Source organism: Oncorhynchus tshawytscha, linkage group LG26 (assembly GCF_018296145.1).
Source record: "Oncorhynchus tshawytscha isolate Ot180627B linkage group LG26, Otsh_v2.0, whole genome shotgun sequence".
Lineage (NCBI taxonomy): Eukaryota > Metazoa > Chordata > Actinopteri > Salmoniformes > Salmonidae > Oncorhynchus > Oncorhynchus tshawytscha.
In genome coordinates, this window is record NC_056454.1 from 374517 (window position 1) to 401115 (window position 26599).

General features: G+C 44.3%; 1 protein-coding gene across 13 annotated transcripts in view; it reads left to right on the plus strand.

Moving 5' to 3' along the window:
- mycbp2 (MYC binding protein 2) overlaps positions 1-5356 on the plus strand; it is a 286672-nt gene extending 281316 nt beyond the window's left edge. For all 13 annotated transcript variants that reach the window (XM_024388610.2, XM_024388613.2, XM_024388615.2 and 10 more), the window contains one exon: positions 3855-5356. In XM_024388610.2, the coding sequence (XP_024244378.1) occupies positions 3855-3970 (116 nt within the window). In that variant the 3' untranslated portion in view covers positions 3971-5356. The remainder of the gene's footprint in view (positions 1-3854) is intronic.
- Positions 5357-26599: the final 21243 nt, after the last annotated feature.

Here is a 26599-nt window from a genome sequence, read left to right on the forward strand (position 1 = left end):
TGGATCAGGTTACCAGTAAACCTACCAGGGTGGTTACAAACAGCACAGGAATGAAATCATCAACATGTATTGATCACATCTTTACTAATGCTGCAACAATGTGCTTTAAAGCAGTATCCATATACATTACAAAAGGGCTCCAACCCTGTTCATGGAGAGCTACGGTCCTGTAGGTTTTCACTCCAACACTAATCTACCTGATTCTAAGAATTAGCTGGTTGATAAACTGGTTAGTTACAACTGATGTTGGAGTGAAAACATACAGGAAGGTAGCTCTCCAGGAACAGGGTTGGAGTGAAAACCTACAGGAATGTAGCTCTCCAGGAACAGGGTTGGAGTTCAAACATACAGGAAGGTAGATCTCCAGGAACAGGGTTGGAGTTAAAACATACAGGGTTGGAGTACAAAAACCTACAGGACGGTATCTCTCTGGGAACAGGGTTGGAGTTAAAACATACAGGAAGGTAGCTCTCCAGGAACAGGGTTGGAGTTAAAACATACAGGAAGGTAGCTCTCCAGGAACAGGGTTGGAGTTAAAACATACAGGGTTGGAATGTAGCTCTCCAAACAGGGTTGGAGTTCAAACATACAGGAAGGTAGATCTCCAGGAACAGGGTTGGAGTTAAAACATCTGGGAAAAAACCTAGGGTTGGGAACAGGGTTAAAAACATACAGGAAGGTAGCTCTCCAGGAACAGGGTTGGAGTTAAAACATACAGGGAGGTAGCTCTCCAGGAACAGGGTTGGAGTTAAAACATACAGGGTTGGAGTTAAAACCTACAGGTCTCTCTCTGGGAACAGGGTTGGAGTTAAAACCTACAGGAAGTAGCTCTAAAACAGTTAAAACATACAGGGTTGGAACAGTTAAAAACATACAGGAAGCTCTCCAGGAACAGGGTCTCTAAAACATAGGAAAAACAGGAAGTTGGAACAGGGTTTTCAAACATACAGGAAGGTAGCTCTCCAGGAACAGGGTTGGAGTTCAAACATACAGGAAGGTAGCTCTCCAGGAACAGGGTTGTAGTTAAAACATACAGGGAGGTAGCTCTCCAGGAACAGGGTTGGAGTTAAAACATACAGGGTTGGAGTTAAAACATACAGGAAGGTATCTCTCTAGGAACAGGGTTGGAGTTCAAACATACAGGAAGGTAGCTCTCCAGGAACAGGGTTGGAGTTAAAACATACAGGAAGGTAGCTCTCCAGGAACAGGGTTGGACACCCCTGCATGACAATATAATAGCCATATCTAGGAAAACCAAAGTTCCAAAGGCTGGGCCAAATACAGTGAATAAGAGGTCATACAATAAGTTTTGTAGTGATTCATATGTTGTTGATGTAAATAACATTTGTTGGTCCGTGGTGTGTAATGAGGAGCAACCAGAAGCTGCACTAGACACATTTATGAAATTGCTTATTCCAGTTACTAATAAGCACCCAGTAAGAAAATGTCTGTACAAACTGGTTGAGAGGGATGAGGCAAAAGGAATGGCAAATAAGTCTGGCTGCACAACCGATTTGGCAAACGTACTGAAAATTGAGAAATCTGGTGACTAAACTGAATAAAAAGAAGAAACTACATAATGAAACAATGGTAAATTACATAAAGAATGATAGTAAAACACTTGGGAGCACCTTAAATGACATTTTGGGGAAAAAGGCAAACTCTGCTCCATCATTCATTAAATCAGATGGCTCATTCATCACAAAACCCACTGATATTGCCAACTACTTAAATATTTTTTACCATTGGCAAGATTAGCAAACTTAGACATGACAGCAACAAACGCTGACACTACGCATCCAAGTATAACTGATAAAATTATGAAAGACAAGAATTGTAATTTTGAATTCAGTAAAGTGAGTGTGGAAGAGGTTAATTAATTGTCTAATCAACAATGACAAGCCCCCGGGGTCTGACAACTTGGATGGAAAATAGTGGATGATATTGCCACTTCTATTTGCCATATCTTCAAATTAAGCCTACTAGAGAGTGTGTGCCCTCAGGCCTGGAGGGAAGCAAAAGTCATTCCGCTACCCAAGAATAGTAAAGCCCCCTTTACTGGCTCAAATTGCCGACCAATCAGCCTGTTACCAAGCCTTAGTAAACTTTTGGAAAAAATAGTGTTTGACCAGATACAATGCTATTTCACAGTAAACAAATTGACAACAGAATTTCAGCATGCTTATAGGGAAGGACATTCAACAAGCACAGCACCTACACAAATGACTGATTGGCTGAGAGAAAATGATGATAAAAAGATTGGGGGCTGTTTTGTTAGGCTTCAGTGTGGTTTTTGACATTACGGATCATAATCTGCTGCTGGAAAAACTTAATTGTTATGGCTTCACATCCCCTGCATTACTGTGGATAGAGAGATACCTCTCTATCAGAACACAGAGTGTGATCTTTAATGGAAGCCTCTCCAACATAACCCAGGTAGAATCAGGAATTCCCAATGGCAGCTGTCTAGGCCCCTTACTTTTTAAAATCTTTGCTAACGACATTCCACTGGCAAATATTTCTAAAACAGAAAGCATTGAATTTGGGACAAATCATTCACTATATCCTAAACCTCAGCTAAGTCTTGTAATGAATAATGTGGAAATTGAGCAAGTTGGGGTGGCTAAACTGCTTGGAGTAACCCGTCATGGTCAAAACATATTGATTGATACAACAGTAGCTCAGATGAAGAGAAGTCTGTCGTTAATAAAGCTGCTCTACCTTAACAACACTATCAACAAGGCAGGTCCTATAGGCCCTACATTTGTCACACCTAGACTACTGTTCAGTCGTGTGGTCAGGTGCCACAAAAAGGAAAAATTGCAATTGGCTCATAACAGGACAGCACGGCTGGTCCTTGGATGTACACAGAGAGCTAAGATTAATAATATGCATCTCTCCTGGCTCAAAGTGGAGGAGAGATTGACTTCATTACTACTTGTACTTGTGAGAGGTATTCATATACTGTATGAAATTTGTAAAACACTATGTAAACATTGCTAAAGGGACTTTGCTTTTGAGTGTAGTATGCCTTTATGCCCTTGGCTCCTTTAAGGAGCATATCAGGCCAATGACAAATGTCTTCCACTTCACTCGGTACGGGGCAAGTTTTTCCTTGTCGCAGCAGTTGAAGCACCAGGCATGCAACCGGACCAATCCCCTATTTATCCACTGTTATTTATTTACCAGTTATTTACTTCAACCAGGAAAGTTGATTTCTTGTTCTTAACCCAGGGGTTAAGCTGACCCGGTTCTTCAGGCAGAGCAAAAATAAGGTTCACAAAGAAGTTTGAAAACCACTGGTTTACAACAGCAACCCGGGGAAGAGTTACAATGGAAAAGAGAAGGGATGAATGAGCCAGTTGGTGGCAGGGGATGATTCGGTGGCTCAAAAAATGATCCATTTGAATCATTCAGACCAAGGGATCTGTGTGTTTCGAAGGTCTGTTAAAATAGTGATGTCATCTTAATTCCAAGCTGATGTTGTTCGATGCTCTTTGACATTACTGTAGTTCAGAGGTGCAGCTCAGTGCTTAGCTCACGTCATTGAGAGCCGCCACATCATCTGCTGATTTGACCCTGTTGGCACTTGATTGATCAGTCAATATCATTGATTGGCCAGAATCAGACCTGGCCTCCACATCTAAATCAGTGACTGGGAACCAACAGAGGTTCTTCAAATACAATGAATGGAATGACAAACTATTTTATCAAATCACAAATCATGACAAACTGTCAACTGTAGTCCTAAATGGGCAAATTTTCACTTTGTCTCCCATTGACATCAATGCATGACTTAGGTAGAATCAAGCCAAACTCCTCATTGTTCTCATTTGTTCTCCTTGCATCCCCAGGTCCAAAAGGCAAGCAGTTGGAGGGGACAGATTGCCCCTTACACGTGGTTCACCCACCTACCGGCGAGGAGTTTGCCCTGGGCTGTGGAGTGTGCAGGAATGCCCATAGCTTCTAAAAACACCCAGGTCTGAAAACTGAGAGACACGTACCGAACACTCCTCCTACTGGGACTGCAGGATGTTGGCTGCAGCCTGAGCCCAGCCTGTCAAGTATCTCCTCGTGTTGGCTTTCATGTTGTCAGATGGCCCTGGACACTGGATCAGGCTTTCTACCGTACCCAAGAGTCCCAAGTTGTGCTCTTCGACCTACCAACCAGAGTCTTTGTGGCTACTACAAAACACACAGAGTTGAGGCTCTATGTGCATTCCAGAGGAATCTCTAATATATAATAACTAAACTTGTGACCTGTTTGCATGTGGCCGTTGTGACCCCTTGGCTTCCATAGAAGTTGACCAGAGTCTTCGAGGCTACTACAAAACACACAGAGAGTTGAGGCTCTATGTGCATTCCAGAGGAAACTCTAAAATATAATAATTAAACTTGTGACCTGTTTGCATGTGGCTGTTGTGACCCCTTGGCTTCCATAGAAGTTGCACACCTCCCGATCACTGAAGTGTAACAATGTATTGAATATTGTTTTTTTTTGCTTAAGGCAATTAGGATGAACATGGGATATATACAATGAAAAAATATGAGACGGGTTGTATTTCCAGCTTCCTAACAATGAAATCAAAATATTGTTGTATGTAAACAGATTTTTTTTGTAATCCTGTACATTTATTCTCTCCACTGTCGAGTGCATCATGGGTTGACAGACAAAAAGGTGGTGAAAAAGACTTAAGAATAGGTTTAGGAGGAAAATAGTGTGCAATTGATCTAATCTTGTATATAATGATGCTTTCTGAAGTTGCTGCTCTACACTTCAATTGTGTTTGATATTCTGGTTTATGTTTTGAGCCAGAACTTTTAATGAAGTGCAATACTGGGTGTGCCTCCTATCTTGCAGCAGTTTATCCTATGGAATGTATGTCGATAAAAGCCACTGTACATTTTTATATGGCGATAAACAGTCATATTCCTCCAACTCAAAATGTCAGATCACTTCTGTTTTCTGAAAATGATGAGGAGCCCAGCGTCTGCAGTGTATGAAGGTTGATTGATGTGAACACTTTTTTTCTGCTCCACAATCAGAAAAATGACGCTGCGGTACAAACCCTTTTTTCTGTGTTTTCTTTTAACGACTCAGAAGGTGACTATGCTGTAGGCTACCGTTCTATTGTAAATGTGCGGTAACTCAACGTGTTGGGGGGCCAGTCTTCAGAACCAAATAATAAAAATAATTGTGAATATCCGTGATGCTTTTCCATCAGTAGGAGGCAGTGGGGACATGGGGGTCTGAGAAAAAACAAACGGCTGTTGTTATAAAAGCTTATTACTTGTAATATCTGTGGTGAATGGATTTGAATGGAAATAAACCAGGTTCTCTGTTTCGGAAGGTACATTTAAGAGGACGGTTGTGTTTATGTCACTTGGTTTTACCACACCAATGCAAGTAACAAAATAATTGTATCCTGCTGATAGTCAACACCATATGTATTTGGAAAGTGAAGAATAAAAAATAAAAAAATTGGATCTATACTTTGGGGCGGCAGGTATCTTAGTCATTAGAGCGCTGGGCCAGTAACCGAAAGGTTGCTGGATCAAATCCCTGATCTGAGAAGGTAAAAATCTGTCATTCTGCCCCTGAACAAGGCAGTTAACCCACTGTTCCCCGGCAGGCCGTCATTGTAAATAAGAATTTGTTCTTAATTGACTTGCCTAGCAAAATAAAGGTAAAATATAAAATGTTTAAATACTCCTGCACTTTTAGATCAAATGTTTCATTTGAGGTGACAGTACAGACCATCTGTCACCTTTTAAATGAGGGTATTTTAATTCATATCTGTAAACCAAAGTTTAGTATTTGATCCCATTTTCCTTGTACTCAATCACTAACCACATCAAGCTTGTAACTCTAGAAACTCGTTGAATGCATTGGTAGTGTGTTTTGGTTAAGTTTTGCCCAATAATAACTGAATGGTGAATGATGACTGGAGTAATTTCTTTCTGAGTAGTAACGTGATTTGGAACACTACTAAATGAATCCTGATAATGCCATGATGAAGAAAAATCATGAATGAATCAGAATAGTGATGAGTGAGGTTAGAGGTTACAGCAAAACATTCCAACCTCTCACCAATAGTGGGAGCTTAGGGGATTTGTACCTCTGGAAGTGTCCAGAAACATCTTTCATACTTTTAAATTAAACTGACTCCATGCATTAGTCACCATTCAGTTCCTGTTGGGCAAAAATAAAAGGTGACTGTACTACTGTCACCTAATATGAAACATATCTAAAATTCAGTATGCGTTTCGAGACAGGTTCATAAAATAGGGATCAATGAAAGAAGTCTGTCTAAATATATGCATATTCCTCTCCATTTCAACACCAACTGGTAGTTTTAAAAATATTCTGATCTTGTAGATTGAGGGACATTTTAGGGTTAGGAAAGAATGTATGAATCATTTTTTTAAACCGTTTAGACAACCTTTACACTCAAAATATACTGATGAATCAAAAGTAGTATTTTGATTCATCACCCATGCTAATGTTGGAAGATTAGTGTACATAGAATTATAATGGTGTACAATAGTACTATAGGTGATGCCCTCGTATTGCCGGCACTAACCATGGAGCTGTGTAAGGACACAGCCAACAACCAACCGCCATGCAGCGATTTAATTAGCCTGTTAATTAAAAAGACTATCAACTGTTACCAATGATCCTCAGCAACAACCACACAGTCATGATGGCATTTGCAGAGGAAGCAAATGAAGGTAAATGTTGTGGTTATGCTTTTACACAGAACAAAAATATAAACACAACATGTAAAAGTGCTGGTTTCATGAGCTGCAATAAGAGAGCCCAGAAATGTTCCATTTGCACAAAAACCTTTATTTCTCTCACATTTTGTTCACAATAATAAGTATGTTGACGATTAAAGCTGGGGCTTTTGATGCGCAAGCCCCACAAATAAATGTTAACTTTGGTCAGTAGTTGTGTGGTTGGTCACTAGATGTGGTCAGCAGTTGTGTCGTTGTGGTCAGAGGTTGTGTGGTTATAGTCTAGTTGTGTGGTTGCCGTCAGTTGTTGTGGTCAGTTGTGCTCAGAGGTTTTGTGGTCAGTAGTTGTGTGGTCAGAGGTCGTGTGGTTGTTGTCAGGAGTTGTGTGGTTACTGTCTAGTGTGGTTGTTGTCAATAGTTGTGTTCTGGTCAATAGTTGTTTGGTTGTGGTCAGATATTGTGTGGTTGTGGTAACTCGATGTGGTCAATATATTGTGTGGTTGTGGTTAGCAGTTGAGTGGTCAGGAGTTGTGTGGTTACTGCCTAGTGTGGTTGTCGTCAGTAGTTGTGTTGTGGTCAGAAGTTGTGTGGTTGTGGTCAGATATTGTGTGGTTGTGGTAACTCGATGTGGTCAATATATTGTGTGGTTGTGGTTAGCAGTTGAGTGGTCAGGAGTTGTGTGGTTACTGTCTAGTTGTGTGGTTGTGGTCAGTATTTGTGTTGTGGTCAGTAGTTGTGTGGTTACTGTCTAGTTGTCTAAATTTGGTAAGCAGTTGTGTGGTTGTTGTCAATAGTAGTTGTGTGGTTGTTGTCAATAGTAGTTGTGTAGTTGTGGTCACTAGATTTGGTAAGCAGTTGTGTGGTTGCGGTTAAAAGTTATGTGGTTGAGGTCAGGAGTTGTGTGGTTGTGGTCACTAAATGTGGTCAAAAGTCATGTGGTTGTGGTTCAGTAGTTGTGTGGATATGGTTGGTAGTGATGGATTCTGGGTTCTGACTCCTAAACTTGGAATATTGTTAATTATCAGGTATCTTATTGAAATATTGAGTGTTATAGTCTAGGGTCTACACCAGTTGTTAATGGATATCTGTAGGAGGAATGTATATGGTGGAGGCAATTAAGCTTGGAATGTATTGAGTGAAGGAAAGGCAATCACACATGGCAGGAACTGATAAGTGTGGAGAGATTGGGTTAAGTGAGGAAGGGGGTTGAGGTCAGGTAAGGTCACATTAAGGGAGAAGGAACAGTTTATTGCCTGTATCACTTAACTTCCTGCCTAGCACTAAAGATGTAATGTTTAGAGAGGAGGAGGATACTCCACCCAAATTGGGGTGTATATATACTACCACTGAAGGAAATATGTGGCGTAGCAGTCGGAGGTGTGTTTTGTCTTGTTCCGTCCTGTCCCGTGTAAATACCGTTTTGCCTTGTTTTTTCCGTATATACCTCGTATATATTGTAATATCACCTTCCATCTACAGACTGAACATACTCTCCTGCAACCCACCTCACCCGATGTGGTACGGATCCTCTATTTTTTATATTTAAAAACCCCCATCAAAAGCTAGCTTGTAGACAGTTAGCTATTGCTAGGCCCATCTCCCGGATGGCTGAAGAGGCCCATCAGCCGCTCCTTGGGCTACAATACCTATTTTGCCAATTGGACCGGACTACTGACGTAATTCTGCCCGAGGGGGTCTCTCAACTGGCTCCTCCGTCGCGACTTCCCCTGAATGCCCATCTGCTAGCCGCGGCCCACTAGCTGTCTAGGGCACATTGAACAAATTCTTTGGCCACTATACCTATTTTGCCAAATGGCCTGGTTTACCACATGGAGCCCTGCTGATCCGTCTGCCGACGTAACAGCACAAGGGGGCCACAACAGACTTTCTTCCGTCGCAACATCCCTCAAAGGCCCTTCTGCTAGCTTGCTAGCCATGGCCCGCCTGCTGCCTAAAGCCACTCACTGGACTCCTATCATCACTTGGCTACGCATGCCTCTCCCTAACATCAATATGCCGTGTCCATTGCTGTTTCGGTTAGTAATTATTGCCTTATTTCACTGTAGAGCCTCTAGCTCTGCTCAATACGCCTTATTTAACACTTTAGTTTCACCTACCACACATGCGGTGACATCACCTGGTTTAAATTATATTTCTAGAGACAATGTCCCCATCCTCACTCATTGCACAGGTTAACCCCACTGTATTCACATCCTACCATACCCATGTCTGTATCTTATGCCTTGAATCTATTCCACCGTGCCCAGAAATCTGCTCCTATTACTCTCTGTTCTGAATGTACTAGACATCCAGTTCTTTTATCCTTTAGCCGTACCCTTATCCTACTCCTCCTCTGTGCCTCGGCTGATGTGGAGGTTAACCCAGGCCCTACATGTCCCCAGGCGCTCTTGTGGACTTCTGTAACCGTAAAAGCCTTGGTTTCATGCATGTTAACATTAGAAGCCTCCTCCCTAAGTTTTTTATTCACTGCCATAGCACACACTGCCAACCCGGATGTCCTAGCCGTGTCTGAATCCTGACTTAGGAAGACCACTAAAAACCCAGAAATTTCCATCTCTAACTATAACATTTTCTGACAAGATAGAACTGCCAAAGGGGGTGGAGTTGCAAACTACTGCAGAGAGAGCCTGCAGAGTTCTGTCTTACTATCCAGGTCTGTGCCTAAACAATTTGAGCTTCTACTTTTAAAAATCTACCTTTCCAGAAACAAGTCTCTTACCGTTGCCACTTGCAAAAGACCACCTTCTGCCCCCAGCTGTGCCCTGGACACCATACCCAAACTGCTACAGACCTATATCTATCCTACCCTGCCTTTCTAAGGTCTTCGAAAGCCAAGTTAACATACAGATCACCGACCATTTCGAATCCCACCATACGTTCTCCGCTATGCCATCTGGTTTCTGAGCTGGTCACGAGTGCACCTCAGCCACGCTCAAGGTCCTAAACGATATCATAACCTCCATCGATAAGAGACAATACTGTGCAGATGTATTCATTGACCTGGCCAAGGCTTTCAACTCTGTCAATCACCATATTCTTATCAGCAAACTCAACAGCCTTGGTTTCTTAAATGACAGCCTTGGTTTCTCAAGTTGCCTCGCCTGGTTCACCAACTACTTCTCAGAGTTCAGTGTGTCAAATCGGAGGGCCTGTTGTCCGGACCTCTGGCAGTCTCTTTGGGGGTGCCACAGGGTTCTACCCTCGGGCCGACTCTTTTCTCTGTATACATCAATGATGTCGCTCTTGCTGCTGGTGATTCTCTGATCCACCTCTATGCAGACGACACCATTCTGTATACTTCTGGCCCTTCTTTGGACACTGTGTTGACTAACCTCCAGACAAGCTTCAATGCCATACAACTCTCCTTCCAACTGCTCTTAAATGCATGCTCTTCAACCGATCGCTGCCCAAACTTACCAACCCGTCCAGCATCACTACTCTGGATGGTTCTGACTTAGAATATGTGGACAACTACAAATACCTACGTAGGTGTCTGGTTAGACTGTAAACTCTCCTTCCAGACTCACATTAAGCATCTCCAAACCAAAATGAAATCTAGAATCGGCTTCCTATTTCACAACAAAGCATCCTTCACTCATGCTGCCAAACATACCCTAGTAAAACTGACTATCCTACCGATCCTTGACTTCGGCGAGGTCATTTACAAAATAGCCTCCAACACTCTACTTAGCAAATTGGATGCAGTGCCATCCAATTTGTGCAATCTGTTTTTTCACCAAAGCCCCATATACTACCCACCACTGCGACCTGTATGCTCTCGTTGGCTGGCCCTTGCTTCATATCCGTCGCCAAACCCACTGGCTCCAGGTCATCTATAAGTCGTTGCTAGGTAAAGCCCCGCCTTATCTCAGCTCACTGGTCACCATAGCAGCAACCACCCGCAGCACGAGCTCCAGCAGGTATATTTCACTGGTCACCCCCAAAGCCAATTCCTCCTTCGGCCGCCTTTCCTTCCAGTTCTCTGCTGCCAATGACTGGAATGAACTGCAAAAATCACTGAAGCTGGAGACTCATATCTCCCTCACTAGCTTTAAGCACTAGCTGTCAGACCAGCTCACAGATCACTGCACCTGTAAATAGCCCATCCAACTACCTCATCACCATATTGTTATTTATTTTGCTCCTTTGCACCCCAGTACCGCTACTTGCACACGCATTTTCTGCACCCCAGTGTTTAATTTGCCATACTGTAATAATTTCTCCACTATGGCCTATTTATTGCCTCACCCCCCTTATCCTACCTCATTTGCACACACTGTATATAGACTTTGTCTATTGTATTATTGACTGTATGTTTGTTTATTCCATGTGTAAATCTGTGTTGTTTGTGTCGCACTGCTTTGCTTTATCTTGGCCAGGTCGCAGTTGTAAAAAAGAACTTGTTCTCAACTGGCTTACCTGGTTAAATAAAGGTGAAATAAAAAATTAAAAAATGTCTGTTCAGCTGTTCGATCCTTTGGGTGAATATACTTGGTTGGAGCTTTTATGGTGTCCGTCAATTTCTTACTGTGTTATTTAGGACCTAACAGTAGTTAAATGTGTAATCAGAAGTTGTGTGATTGTGTTATGTAATTATGTGGTTGTGGTCACTAGATATTGTCATGACTGGCCTGCTCGGGTCAGGTTACCTTGAACCACAATCCTAGAGAGAGATCTCTCACACCCACCAGAGGGCAAGAGATCGAGAGGTATGGAGATGGGGGTTTTATGACACCTCATGCCCATTGTAAATCTTAAGGCAGCAGACAAAATTCCTCTGTCCTCTCACTATGGAGAACCGGCCTCAGAACTTTAACATGCAATAAATGGACTTTGGGACAATAGGTTTTGTCAGCCACAATGGTGGTAATGATGATAGATGGAATATGAACATTTTTGTTATGTTATTAAAAGTTAAAGGACAACTTTATAACGAAAATATTGTAACTAAGTTATCCTAATATATGACTGATGTACGTTGTGTGGAAAATGTACAGATCAAACAGAATGTTTTGGTAAAGATGAAACGTGAAGTTGTCTAAATAAGATCTGAGTAAAATCCAGACCTTGCCTCGTAACTTGGTACGCCCAGAGAACTGCCCTAAAGGCGGAAACATTTCTGACCCGAGGGTATAAAACATGTGAGTTAAGAATTAACATAGCAGACAAAGTGACCCTGAGCTGCAGCCAAGGTCTGAGTGGTCATCAAACCCCTTTTCAGAGCGTGAGGAAACAGACCACTAAGAGAAAGGACACTGACATCCTGAGGAGAAACGAAGTTACACCCGGTAACCGAAGACTGACCGTCATCAGAGAAGTCGAAATCCGGTCAACAGCAGAGGCGCCTTCTCGGGGACCTTCAACTCGTAATTACACCATTATATTCTGACCCATAAGAGCGGCAGTTCGAGGCAAGGTTAGGGTTAAAATAAGCATAGCTGACAAATGCACCCAAGTGCGTTTTTTCTCTCGTGCACTCTTTTGAAATCCCCATTTTGTGTCATATTGTGTTGGCCGCTAGGGACCTGTTTTATCGTTCGAATCAATAGCCTAGACTGTGTGTATGTGTATCTTATATTATCATCTTGTTAGCAAATAAATAATCAACTTAATTGGTGTGGTAAGGATTTATTTGATGAGACTCTGGTTTGTGCAGATTCCCGGATTATGCGACATTCAGAATGAGACTGTAGAAGAAATTGATTAATTAGCGACGGTTGTAAAATAGATATTCTGATATTCTTTGAGTTCATTTGGGAAATAGAAACTCAATAAAGATAAAAACCTTCCCATGGTGCCCCAGGTTAATGAGTTAATAGTTGCCTGATTCTTTTGATCACGTTAAACCGTTAATCTTTCGACAAGCAGCAGTCGTCACATTAATCAATACAACGTCACAACATATTGGCGCCCCCTGTGAGGAATCTAAGATGAAACTAGGTCGCACTTTTGGGTTAATTCCAGACCAGTTGTGTAGCAAGATACATATACACCAATAATAGATATAGGCAGGATTATTGTTGAGAAGAGCGTGTGTGTGGTTTTCCTTTTCACCCAGATACTGGTAGGGAGAGAACCACCGCTGTGTTGTGTGGGGGGTTTACTGAATGCTTCGAGCTAGGGCATATGTACCAGCCGATGCAGGCATTTTGAGAATAATACTAGTTGGGCCCAACATGGTGTTATTTCTGTCTATCGCTTTCAGGAGCGATCAGACTCGGTCATAAGCAATTTCTAGAGCAGAGGACATAGGAGCCAGCCATTACGGAAATTTGAGTAGATATATTCGTTTGACCGAATCAAAGTAATTTTATCTCTCTACCTCTCACGTTTGGTAACGTGAAGAGTTTAAGGGTTGAACGTGAGACGTCAACTAGTAAACCTGTTCCCTTGTCGGAGGGAACTTTCCTTGCGCGAAGTGGAAATCCCACGCAAGGGAAGCTAAGCATTGCGCCAGATGCTAAGCTAACAAAGGGATGCTAAGCTAACGAAGGGGAGCAGCATATTTGTTTTTCCCTTTGATCAAAAGTGAATTCCCGCACTGGGTGGGAATCCCGTGAGATTTCAGCTTGCGCTATCAGTGACCTCTGAAGAATTCCCAGTAATTGTTGTTAAATAATTCAGGTTACACTGTATGATATCCAACAAATCTCAACTGATTGGATATCATTGTCTAGGTCAATTTAATACGTTCAATTCAAAGTTAAGTTGACATACTACCTTTTCAGGTCATGTATTGGGATAATATACAGACGGATTAGTTCCAACCAATGAGACATTGTTAAACGTGCCCTCTGATGGTGAAGAATCGCCAGTAATTGTTTTTAAATAAATCAAATTAAAATCAAATCAAATGTATTTGTCACATACACATGGTTAGCAGATGTTAATGCGAGAGTAGCGAAATCCTTGTGCTTCTAGTTCCGACAATGCAGTAATAACCAACGAGTAATCTAACCTAACAATTCCAAAACTACTACCTTATACACACAAGTGTAAAGGAATAAAGAATATGTACATAAAGATATATGAATGAGTGATGGTACAGAGCGGCATAGGCAAGATGCAGTAGACGGTATCGAGTACAGTATATACATATGAGATGAGTATGTAAACAAAGTGGCATAGTTTAAAGTGGCTAGTGATACATGTATTACATAAAGATGCAGTAGATGATAGAGTACAGTATATAAGTATACATATGAGATGAATAATGTAGGGTAAGTAAACATATTAAGTAGCATTGTTTAAAGTGGCTAGTGATATATTGTACATAAATTCCCATTATTAAAGTGGCTGGAGTTGAGTCAGTGTGTTGGCAGCAGCCACTCAATGTTAGTGGTGGCTGTTTAACAGTCTGATGGCCTTGAGATAGAAGCTGTTTTTCAGTCTCTCGGTCCCAGCTTTGATGCACCTGTACTGACCTCGCCTTCTGGATGATAGCGGGGTAAACAGGCAGCGGCTCGGGTGGTTGTTGTCCTTGATGATCTTTATGGCCTTCCTGTGACATCGGGTGGTGTAGGTGTCCTGGACGGCAGGTAGTTTGCCCCCGGTGATGCGTTGTGCAGACCTCACTACCCTCTGGAGAGCCTTACGGTTGTGGGCGGAGCAGTTGCCGTACCAGGCGGTGATACAGCCCGACAGGATGCTCTCGATTGTGCATCTGTAGAAGTTTGTGAGTGCTTTTGGTGACAAGCCAAATTTCTTCAGCCTCCTGAGGTTGAAGAGGCGCTGCTGCGCCTTCTTCGCGATGCTGTCTGTGTGGGTGAAACAATTCAGTTTGTCTGTGATGTGTACGCAGAGGAACTTAAAACTTACTACCCTCTCCACTACTGTCCCATTCGATGTGGATAGGGGGGTGTTCCCTCTGCTGTTTCCTGAAGTCCACAATCATCTCCTTAGTTTTGTTGACGTTGAGTGTGAGGTTATTTTCCTGACACTACACTCCGAGGGCCCTCACCTCCCCCCTGTAGGCCGTCTCGTCGTTGTTGGTAAACAAGCCTACCACTGTTGTGTCGTCCGCAAACTTGATGATTGAGTTGGAGGTGTGCGTGGCCACGCAGTCGTGGGTGAACAGGGAGTACAGGAGAGGGCTCAGAACGCACCCTTGTGGGGCCCAGTGTTGAGGATCAGCGGGGTGGAGATGTTGTTACATACACTCACCACCTGGGGGCGGCCCGTCAGGAAGTCCAGTACCCAGTTGCACAGGGTGGAGTCGAGACCCAGGGTCTCGAGCTTGATGACGAGTTTGGAGGGTACTATGGTGTTAAATGCTGAGCTGTAGTCGATGAACAGCATTCTCACATAGGTAGTCCTCTTGTCCAGATGGGTTAGGGCAGTGTGCAGTGTGGTTGAGATTGCATCGTCTGTGGACCTATTTGGGCGGTAAGCAAATTGGAGTGGGTCTAGGGTGTCAGGTAGGGTGGAGGTGATATGGTCCTTGACTAGTCTCTCAAAGCACTTCATGATGATGGAAGTGAGTGCTACGGGCGGTAGTCGTTTAGCTCAGTTACCTTAGCTTTCTTGGGAACAGGAACAATGGTGGCCCTCTTGAAGCATGTGGGAACAGCAGACTGGGATAGGGATTGATTGAATATGTCCGTAAACACACCAGCCAGCTGGTCTGCGCATGCTCTGAGGGCGCGGCTGGGGATGCCGTCTGGGCCTGCAGCCTTGCGAGGGTAAACACGTTTAAATGTTTTACTCACCTCGGCTGCAGTGAAGGAGAGTCCGCATGTTTTGGTTGCGGGCCGTGTCAGTGGCACTGTATTGTCCTCAAAGCGGGCAAAAAAGTTATTTAGTCTGCCTGGGAGCAAGACATCCTGGTCCGTGGCCATTCAGGTTGCACTGGATGGTATATAACCAGTCTCAAATGAATGGATACCATTTTCTCGTTCAATTTAATACATAAATTAAATTACCATACTACGTTTCCAAGTCGTTTATTGGAATAATACACAAACTGATGTGTTCCAACAATGAGACATTGTTAAACTTTTCCACGTTAACATAAATACAGCAACTCTTTCAGGTTAAGTAAAGTTTCATTCCCAAATAGCCTGTACAGGTTTGATTTCTCATTAAAATTGATTAGTCAATTAAATCTGCTTTGGCAAGTTCATTAATAACCAACTTCCACATTACTGGCCCAGTCCTGATGATTCAATGACATTTATGAACTGAGTTAAATCGTGTTTGCAGCTTCCAACTCAAAACCCAAACTTTACATAAATTGAAATAACTGATAATCATCACAACGAGCAACCCCTCAGATGGGTTTCCACCCATTCCCCCTCCTAATAAGTGGGCCTTCAACCACAGAAAGATAGATCGCTGACCTCAGCAACGATGCAAATCCTAACTATGCAGAGTGGCTGAAAATGTTAGATTTCGATGACATTAATGAGAAAAATGCAGACATTGCGACAGACGCTCTCCAAAATAGACCATCAGGCGCAGGCCTTGTGAAGGTTCTCTCCAGTTTATCCCTCAACTATGCCCACCAACGGAGATGGACAGTGGCCCAATACCTCAATACCCAGTAGAGGCACGAGCAGGAAGGTGGGGAGTTCAAGGCACAGGTGGAGAGAAGCAGGGAGTTGGCATTGAAAGCCGAAAAAGATAAGCTACTTCTAGCCGAGGAACTGTGTGTGAGAACAGATAAATTGGAAGATCTGGCTAACTCTTATAACAAAGAATGCGAACAAACTCTTGACCAAGTCCGTATTTTAAAGAAACAACTCGGTTTAGCCAAAACTAAATACTATGAAGTCCACGCAAAACTAGATGAATCTGATGAGCTAGCTAGAAACAGGGGCAAGCAACTTGATGCCCTGCAAACGGTTGTGAATGAAACCACTCAAAGCAATAATGCGCACTTGGTGAGAATCGCCTGGACAAAATCGGCAAAAACATCTGCCTCTTTGACCCCGTTCCAGGTAAGCCAAACGACACTGAGACATTCTTAGCAGACATAGAGGACGCTTTGGACGGCTACCCGAATGCTATGAATGCCGACAGGCTCTACCTATAGAAGCGAATGTCCAACAGATACGTGACAAGGGTCATCCGTCTACAAGAGTAACACGTGCAAAACGACTACGCTAAACTAGACACGGTTTTGAAAATAGAATTCAGTGGTTTTGCGACTCGCAAACATGACAGCTCGTTGGCTAACAATATCAAACAAGCTTGAAATGGTCACCCACAAGCCTACTATCATAGGCTTGGTTCAGCTTACTTTGGCATGCTCACTGAAACAGGAATGGAAGACCTATTAGCCTTCAAACATCTGTTTCTGTCAAACAGTCTCCCAACTTCAACAACTCCTTGGGCCCTACTGCCCATGTTGGTTTGGGCCCTACTGCCCATGACGCTCCGAGAGCTTGCAAGCATCAAAAGCAAGCCCGGACACCTCGATTTTCGAGCTTGGGCAGGAACCATCACTCCAATTAGAAGGTGCAGCATCAGGGACAGGTGTGGTAAAGATGACTCACAAAGGGGGTGGCTACCAAGTAACTACCACACCGATAACCACAGCAGTAACAATAGCTATGATGAACGTCCCCAACCTAACAGGTCCCATAGAGATCAACCTGGCTTCTACGTCCCTGTGCCTAACCCTCACAAAGGGTCAGGACACAAGTGTAACAAGGGCAACAAAGTGTTCAACAACGATCTAAATGCTAACCAAAATTATATAGAAGCTCTGATAAGAGATGTACTGCAGCAGAATACATTTGAGAAAGAGGACAAGGATAAGTCATTATGACTAGGCGTAAAATTGTTGGAGACCAAGCCCACCGAAACTCACGCAATTTGCGAAGACATCAACATTCCCATTACCCCTGCCTTCACTCAAATCCCTGTCCAGGGACTGCTCATTCTAGACACAAGCCCACAGGTTTTGTCTACTCACTTGGATAGGGATGTGGAGATGCACAAGATAAGCAGCTTTTCAACAGATGATTCATCTCCCATTCCAATAGAGGAACCACTGGGTTACGAACGTGAGTTACATTGGGGAGAACAAGTATTTGATACACTGCCGATTTTGCATGTTTTCCTACTTACAAAGCATGTAGAGGTCTGTAATTTTTATGCAAAATCGGCAGTGTATCTAATACTTGTTCTCCCCACTATATCTGTCTTGGAAATCGACACAGATTACAAACTGCTCCGTTCTCCCAACCCACTCCATTTTGTTGGGGATATGACAAGAAAAAACAGCTTGAACAGGCCATACCTTAGAGCAGTCCTGGGGGACTGTTTGACCTGTCATGCTCTGATAGATTTGGGTTCGACAATTTCCCTCATATCTGAAACCTTGCTGGATGAACTTCAAAGGGCAGTGGACCCAGCAAAACGTTGGTTGAAAACAGAACGTTGTGACACGAATCTTTGAGGTTTCACTCAAGCTACCTCGCCCCAAACCAAGCGTCTCCTACTTAATCTCAACTTCGAAAGCGTGTCTCTGATCCACCCTGTGTACGTGACTAGCATTGACATCAAACAGATGCTGATTGGGCAAGATTTAATTGATTGTTTGGTACCACTAATGGATTGGAAAACCAACCAAATCTTGTCACAAGTACCTATGCCAACTCTGTTGACTTCACCGCATTCTTCCAAGGCTACATGCCATACATTGTGCAATGACGTGGTTTCGATGTCAGCATCTGATGCAAACCCGGTGAACTTGTTCATGAGTCCGCTATTGGCGACAAGGTGACAAGTTCAACTCGGAACTTAACCGAACATGAGGTTTTCTTGTGTGGCTTGGGTGATTCACCAGCCGACACTTACCGCCCTCCTCTGATAGGGGACTTGTGCCTAAACGACACTATGGTTGAGAATGCCATACTGGCAACCTGGTCGGAAAAATCCGCCATCAGTATGGAAATATTCAACGCAATATTGAAAATGGATAACTGCTGTCCCCTTGTGCCAAAAACTTTCAGATTTCCACTGGGAACGACTCCCCAGATGACACTCACCGCTATAGGGGTGTGTGCGCAATCACTTCCTTGGTTCCAATGCGGATTATCTCACTACCTACTGATTGTCGCGGACCTCCCAGATACAGTTTATGTGGGAGCGGACATTTTGGTAAGATTGGGTGTTAAACTCAATACCATACACCAAGTTCTTTGGTCTTTGGCGCAGCCAGACAAACATGCCTTGTTTTTCAAACCGGTGCGAATGGCATCCGGGCAGACTATTCCTGAAGCTTGCAAGGTGATAACTAAGTCCGCCATCGTGATTCCGGCAATAACCACAGAGGTTTCTGTAAGACTGAACCTGGCACCCGGATACCGGATGGAAGGCAACACTGCGTTCTTCCAACCCTTGCCGCAACTATTCGACTTGGGGCTAACTATCAATGGCAATCCGCTGTTAGAACTAACCGCTAGATCCACTTACCTCCTGGTACAGAATCTGACTCAAGCGGATATTTCCATTCCTCGGCACACTCAGCTAGGAACATTGATCGATTACTCCTTCCATGATTTTGAACTAGTTGTTCCCATGATTGGGCCTCTTCTGTCCTTCGTAGACCTCTGTGTCGAGGGAGGTTCACTGTTCAAAAGCAATCTCAATAACTCTCGTATTGCCACTTGACGACACATTGACCTTCAGGCTCGATTCTGACAACAACCTGTTAATATACGATATCGCATCTCCTGCTGCATGTAAAGTACACTCTGTGAGGTAACAACCGATGATTCTCCCATTATTGATATGCCGTCACCACCCGATGAAGACCTGTACAATGTCGCTGAACCATATCCTGGTTTCCATGCACAGATAGTACAACTACTGTCGGGGGCTGATGCACTTGTCAATGACACTGAACGGCATCAGTTGCGAGAATTGTTTAACAAACACAATGAGATCTACTTGACAGACTCGCTGGATTGCGGTGTTATGGGCATTCATGTGGTGCGTATTCCTACACCACCCGGAGCAGCTCCTACGTTTATAATACAAAATTCCGCTCTCAGCATACGCAGTGGTACAAGAGATTATCGACTCCCTATTAGCTAAATGGATAATCAGGGAATGTAACAGTATGTACAGTGCTCCAGTGTGGCCTGTTCTGAAACCAACGGGTAAATGGTGTCTTACCGTTGACTATAGACAACTCAACAAACTGGTTGTCTCGTTGGCCAATGACACAGCTCGTCCAAGAATTGCCAAAGGTGGCAAACACCAAGTACTTCTCAACCGTCGTCGTGGCGAGTGGTTTCTGGACCATGACAGTCGACCCTCGTGACCAACACAAGTTGGCTTTCTCTTTCTTGAACAAGCTTTTCATGTTCAATCGTTGCCCGTTCGGGTATGTGAACTCCCCCTCAGAGGTCAACATCTTCCTGCACAAGGCAATGCCAGACGCAGCCTCCAGGGGGACGATAATCTACGTGGACGACATTCTCATGAGAAGTGAGACTTGGTCACATCACCTCAACGAGATGGACCATGTTCTTACCCAACTCGGGATGGCAGGGGCTAAGATGGACATCATGAAAGGACAATGGTGCAGGACCAAGGCAAACTATGTTGGTCTACTGGTGGGTGCTGAGGGCATCCTGTCTAACAGAATCCAAGCAGTCTGCAACATCAAAACACCTGTAAACCTTCATGAGGTGCGCAGTTTCTTGGGAGTATGTAACTACTACCATCAATTCATCAAAAACTATGCTGACTTGTCGAAGCCTTTGACCCGTCTTTATCTGAAAGACACCCCATTCATCTGGGATGGAACTCACAACAACGCTGTGGCTTCCTTAAAAAGACCTGCTTTGCGAAGCACCCTGCCTGGTATACCCCGACAAAGACCAGACGCTATTTTTGTAAGTTGGTTTCTCAGAGCACTGCCTTTTAGTGCTGGGTTGTACCAAAAATATGACCAAGACAAGACAAACGTGGGGTTGCTTACGTGAGAAAAACACTCAACCCCACTGAACACAAATACTCAGACTGCGAAAAAGCGCTGCTGTCGACATTCTGGGCGGTCAAACACTTCACCGGTTATGTCGGCGGACAAAATGTGATCATAGAAACATGTCACCAGTCTGTGACTTTTCTGAAAAGCCAATGAATCCGTGAGGGTGCTGTATACAACAGGGTGCTGTATACAACAGCAGGATAGCGGCTTGGCTCATGATGCTGCCGATCCATTATGTAGTAGTCAACTACGCAAAAGCGAAAAACCTGCCGGTCCCAGACGTGCTCAATGGTATTGAGATCCGGGCTCTTCGCCGGTCATGGCAGAACACTGACATTCCTGTCTTGCAGGAAATCACGCACAGAACGAGCAGTATGGCTGGTGGCATTGTCATGCTGGAGGATTATGTCAGGATGAGCCTGCAGGAAGGGTACCACATGAGGGAGGATTATGTCTTCCCTGTAACGCACAGAGTTGAGAGCCTGCAATGACAACAAGCTCAGTCCGATGTTGTGACACACTGCCCCAGACAATGACAGACCCTCCACCTCCAAATCTCTCCCGCTTCTGAGTACAGGCCTCGGTGTAATGCTCATTCCCTCAACAATAAATGTGAATCAGACCATCGCCCCTGGTGAGACGAAACCGCGACTCGTCAGTGAAGAGCACTTTTTGCCAGTCCTGTCTGGTCCAGCAACGGTGGGTTTGTGCCCATAGGCAACATTGTTGCCGATGCTGTCTGGTGAGGACATGCCTTACAACAGGCCTACAAGCCCTCAGTACAGCCTCTCTCAGCCTATTGTGGACAGTCTGAGCACTGATGGAGGGATTGTGCGTTCCTGGTGTAACTCGGGCAGTTATTGTTTGCCATCCTTTACCTGTCCCTCAGGTGTGATGTTCGGATGTACCGATCCTGTGCAGGTGTTGTTACACGTGGTCTGCCACTGTGAGGATGATCAGCTATCTGTCCCTTCTCCCTGTAGCGCTGTCTTAGGCATCTCACAGTACGGACTTTGCAATTTATTGCCCTGTCCACATCTGCATTCCTCATGCCTCCTTGCAGCATGCGTAAAGTACGTTCAAGCAGATGAGCAGGGTCCCTGGGCATCTTTCTTTTGGTGTTTTTCAGAGTCAGTAGAAAGGCCTCTTTAGTGTCCTAAGCTTTCATAACTTAATTGCCTACCGTCTGTAAGTGTCTTAAAACTTATTTGGGATAGGGGGGAGTTTATTAACATCCGGATGAAAAGCATGCCCAAAGTAAACTGCCTGCTACTCAGGCCCAGAAGCTAGGATATGCATATATTTGGTAGATTTGGATAGAAAACTCTCTAAAGTTTCTAAAACCGTTAAAATAATGTCTGTGAGTATAACAGAACTGAAATGGCAGGCGAAACCCCGAGGACAAACCATCCCCCCCAAATTGTTTTCATCCTACCACTGATTTCAATGGCTGGCACTTTTATAACAGGGCGAAATTGCAGTTCCTAGGGCTTCCACTAGATGTCAGCCGTCTTTAGAAAGAGTTTCAGGCTGTTTTTTGGGAAAATTTGAAGGAGAAGAAGTCGTTTTTCTAAGGGCTCCCATTTTGGCTGTAGTGTTTCCATGCGCATATGCTCTTTTTGTTTATCTCCGGTAAAGACAATAATGATTCTCCATCTTAAATTGTATTTTTTATTTGCGTATTAGGGTACCTAAGGATTGATTATAAACGTTGATTGACTTGTTTGGAAAAGTTTATTGGTAACGTTTGGTAACGTTTGGGATTCATTTTGTGTGCATTTTGACCGATGGAAACGAGTGGATTATTGACTGAAGTGTGCCAGCTAAACTGAGTTTTTATGGATATAAAAAATACATTTTTCGAACAAAAGGACCATTTGTAATGTAACAGACCATTTGGAGTGCCAACAGAAGATCATCAAATGTAAGGAATGAATTATGAATTATATCGTTATTTCTGACTTTTGTGTCACCACCTGCCTGGTTGAAAATGATTGTTATGCATTTGTATGGTGGGGTGCTGTCCTCAGATAATCGCATGGTTTGCTTTCGCCGTAAAGCCTTTTTGAAATCTGACACCACGGCTGGATTAACAAGACGTTAAGCTTTATTTTGACATATTGCATTTGTATTTTCAACAATGTTAAATATATAAAATTCTGTAGTTTGAATTTGGCGCCCTGCACTTTCACTGGATATTGGTCAGGTGGGACACTACCGTTCCACCTAGCCTAGAGAGGCTTAATGACCGTTCCACAGGTGCATGTTCATTAATTGTTTATGGTTCATTGAACAAGCATGGGAAACAGTATTTAAACCCTTTACAATGAAGATCCGTGAAATTATTTGGATTTTTACAAATTATCTTTGAAAGACAAGGTCCTGAAATCGGGACGTTTCTTTTTTTGCTGAGTTTATAAGTTGTGTGTTCTTCTCTCTCCTCATCATTCTGGCACTGTGTCAGTGCGTAACCTAGCAACGGTTCCATTTTGGAATCTCAATAATGACACAGAGAGCTATTGTTAGAAGAGAGCAGGCAATAGGTTATTAAAACTGCTCCACCTAGTATTTTTTATTTATTATTTATTTTACCCCTTTTTTTCTCCCCAATTTCGTGGTATCCAATTGTTAGTAGTTACTATCTTGTCTCATCGCTTACAACTCCCGTACGGGCTTGGGAGAGATGAAGGTTGAAAGTCATGCATCCTCCGATACACAACCCAACCAAGCCGCACTGCTTCTTAACACAGCGCGCATCCAACCCGGAAGCCAGCCGCACCAATGTGTCGCAGGAAACACCTGGCAACCTTGGTTAGCGTGCACTGCCCCCGGCCCGCCACAGGAGTCGCTGGTGCGCGATGAGACAAGGATATCTGATTCAGTATCAGCAGGCCCAGGCCCTGAGGAGAACTATCTATCAGTCTGATTCAGTATCAGCAGGCCCAGGCCCTAAGGATAACTATCCATCAGTCTGATTCAGTATCAGCAGGCCCAGGCCCTAAGGATAACTATCCATCAGTCTGATTCAGTATCAGCAGGCCCAGGCCCTAAGGAGAACTATCCGTCAGCCTGATTCAGTATCAGCAGGCCCAGGCCCTAAGGAGACCTATCCATCAGTCTGATTAAGTATAAGCAGGCCCAGGCCCTACGGAGAACTATCCATCAGTCTGATTCAGCAGGCCCAGGCCCTGAGGAGGAGAACTATCCATCAGTCTGATTCAGTATAAGCTGGCCCAGGCCCTTAGGAGAACTATCCATCAGTCTGATTCAGTATCAGCAGGCCCAGGCCCTGAGGAGAACAATCCATCAGTCTGATTCAGTATAAGCAGGCCCAGGCCTTGAGGAGGAGAACTATCCATCAGTCTGATTCAGTATCAGCAGGCCCAGGCCCTGAGGAGAACGATCCATCAGTCTGATTCAGTATAAGCAGGCCCAGGCCTTGAGGAGGAGAACTATCCATCAGTCTGATTCAGTATCAGCAGGCCCAGGCCCTGAGGAGGAGAACTATACATCAGTCTGATTCAATATAAGCAGGCCCAGGCCCTAAGGAGAACTATCCATCAGTCTGATTCAGTATCAGCAGGCCCAGGCCCTAAGGATAACTATCCATCAGTCTGATTCAGTATCAGCAGGCCCAGGCCCTAAGGAGAACTATCCGTCAGCCTGATTCAGTATCAGCAGGCTCAGGCCCTGAAGAGGAGAACTATCCATCAGTCTGATTCAGTATCAGCAGGCCCAGGCCCTGAGGAGGAGAACTATCCATCAGTCTGATTCAGTATAAGCAGGCCCAGGCCCTAAGGAGGAGAACTATCTGTCAGGCAATGAGATCATGTTGGCATCGGTTCTGTGACACCATAGGAAGGGTGACACTTGTGGGAGAAGTGTGGTGGATGATTTGGAGGATTTGTGGGGTCAGAAGGGTGATGGATTATCCAGTGTTGACGAGTGAGAAGGATGTGGCAGGAACAGATGAGGAGAAGGCAAAGATAATGGCCGAAGCATTTGTCCAAGTGCATAGCTCAGCAAATCTGTCAGAGTAGGGAGAGAGAGAACGAGAGAGGAGCATCCTGGAGTGCTGAATAGGAGGGAGGATGTAAAATGTGCATTGAATGCTCCATTTACCATGGCAGTGGTGAAAAGGGCAATAGGTAAGGCTGGGTTAACGTCACCTGGGGAAGATGATGTGTGCTATGTTATGTTGGCCCATGTTATGTTGGCCCATCTTAGTAATGAGGCACTGGTTAAGGCATTGGTGTTGTACAACAGAGTGTTGGGGAGGAAGGTGATGGGTTCTGACTTCTAAATGTGAAAATGTGAAATATTCTTATTCATGTCACTGAGGGAGAGAGGGGAATGTAGAACGTTTACATTGTCAGAATATGTTATTGTTGGACATCGGGGATACTATGGGGAGGAGAGAGTAATTTGGGACGGAGGTCTGGAAAAAACATATCCTGACGCTGCATTCATTGTAGCTGGGAATTTTAACAAGGCTAATCTGAAAACAAGACTCCCTAAATTGTATCAGCATATTGTTTGCGCAATCAGGGCTGGTAAAACCTTGGATCATTGCTATTCTAACATCCGCTACGCATATAAGGCCCTCCCCCACTCTCCTTTCGGAAAAGCTGACCACGAGTCCATTTTGTTGCTCCCTGCCTACAGACAGGAACTAAAACGAGAGGCTCCCACGCTCAGGTCTGTTAAACGCTGGTCCGACCAATCTGATTCCACACTACAAGACTGCTTTGATCACGGGGACTGGGATATGTTCCGCATTGCTTCCAACAACAACATTTACAAATACGCTGATTCGGTGAGCGAGTTTATTAGAAAGTGCATTGACGATGTCATTCCCATAGCAACGATTAAAACATTCCCAAACCAGAAACCGTGGATTGATGGCAGCATTCGCGTGAAACTGAAAGCGCGAACCACTGATTTTAACCAGGGTAAGGCGACCGGAAACATGACCGATTACAAACAGTGCAGCTATTCCCTCCGCAAGGCAATCAAACAAGCTAAGCGTCAGTATAGAGACAAAGTAGAGTCACAATTCAATGGCTCAGACACAAGCGGTATGTCTCAGGGTCTACAGTCAATCACGGATTACAAAAAGAAAACCAGCCCCGTCACTGACCAGGATGTCTTACTCCTGGTCAGACTAAATTACTTTTTTGCCCGCTTTGAGGACAATACAGTGCCACTGACACGGCCCGCAACCAAAACATGCGGACTCTCCTTCACTGCAGGCGACGTGAGTAAAACATGTAAACGTGTTAACCCTCGCAAGGCTGCAGGCCCAGACGGCATCCCCAGCCGCGTCCTCAGAGCATGCGCAGACCAGCTGGCTGGTGTGTTTACGGACATATTCAATCAATCCTTATCCCAGTCTGCTGTTCCCACATGCTTCAAGAGGGCCACCATTGTTCTTGTTCCCAAGAAAGCTAAGGTAACTGAGCTAAACGACTACCGCCCCGTAGCACTCACTTCCGTCATCATGAGGTGCTTTGAGAGACTAGTCAAGGACCATATCACCTCCACCCTACCTGACACCCTAGACCCACTCCAATTTGCTTACCGCCCAAATAGGTCCACAGACGATGCAATCTCAACCACACTGCACACTGCCCTAACCCATCTGGACAAGAGGAATACCTATGTGAGAATGCTGTTCATCGACTACAGCTCAGCATTTAACACCATAGTACCCTCCCAACTCATCATCAAGCTTGAGACCCTGGGTCTCGACCCCGCCCTGTGCAACTGGGTACTGGACTTCCTGACGGGCCGCCCCCAGATGGTGAGGGTAGGTAACAACATCTCCACCCCACTGATCCTCAACACTGGGGCCCCACAAGGGTATGTTCTGAGCCCTCTCCTGTACTCCCT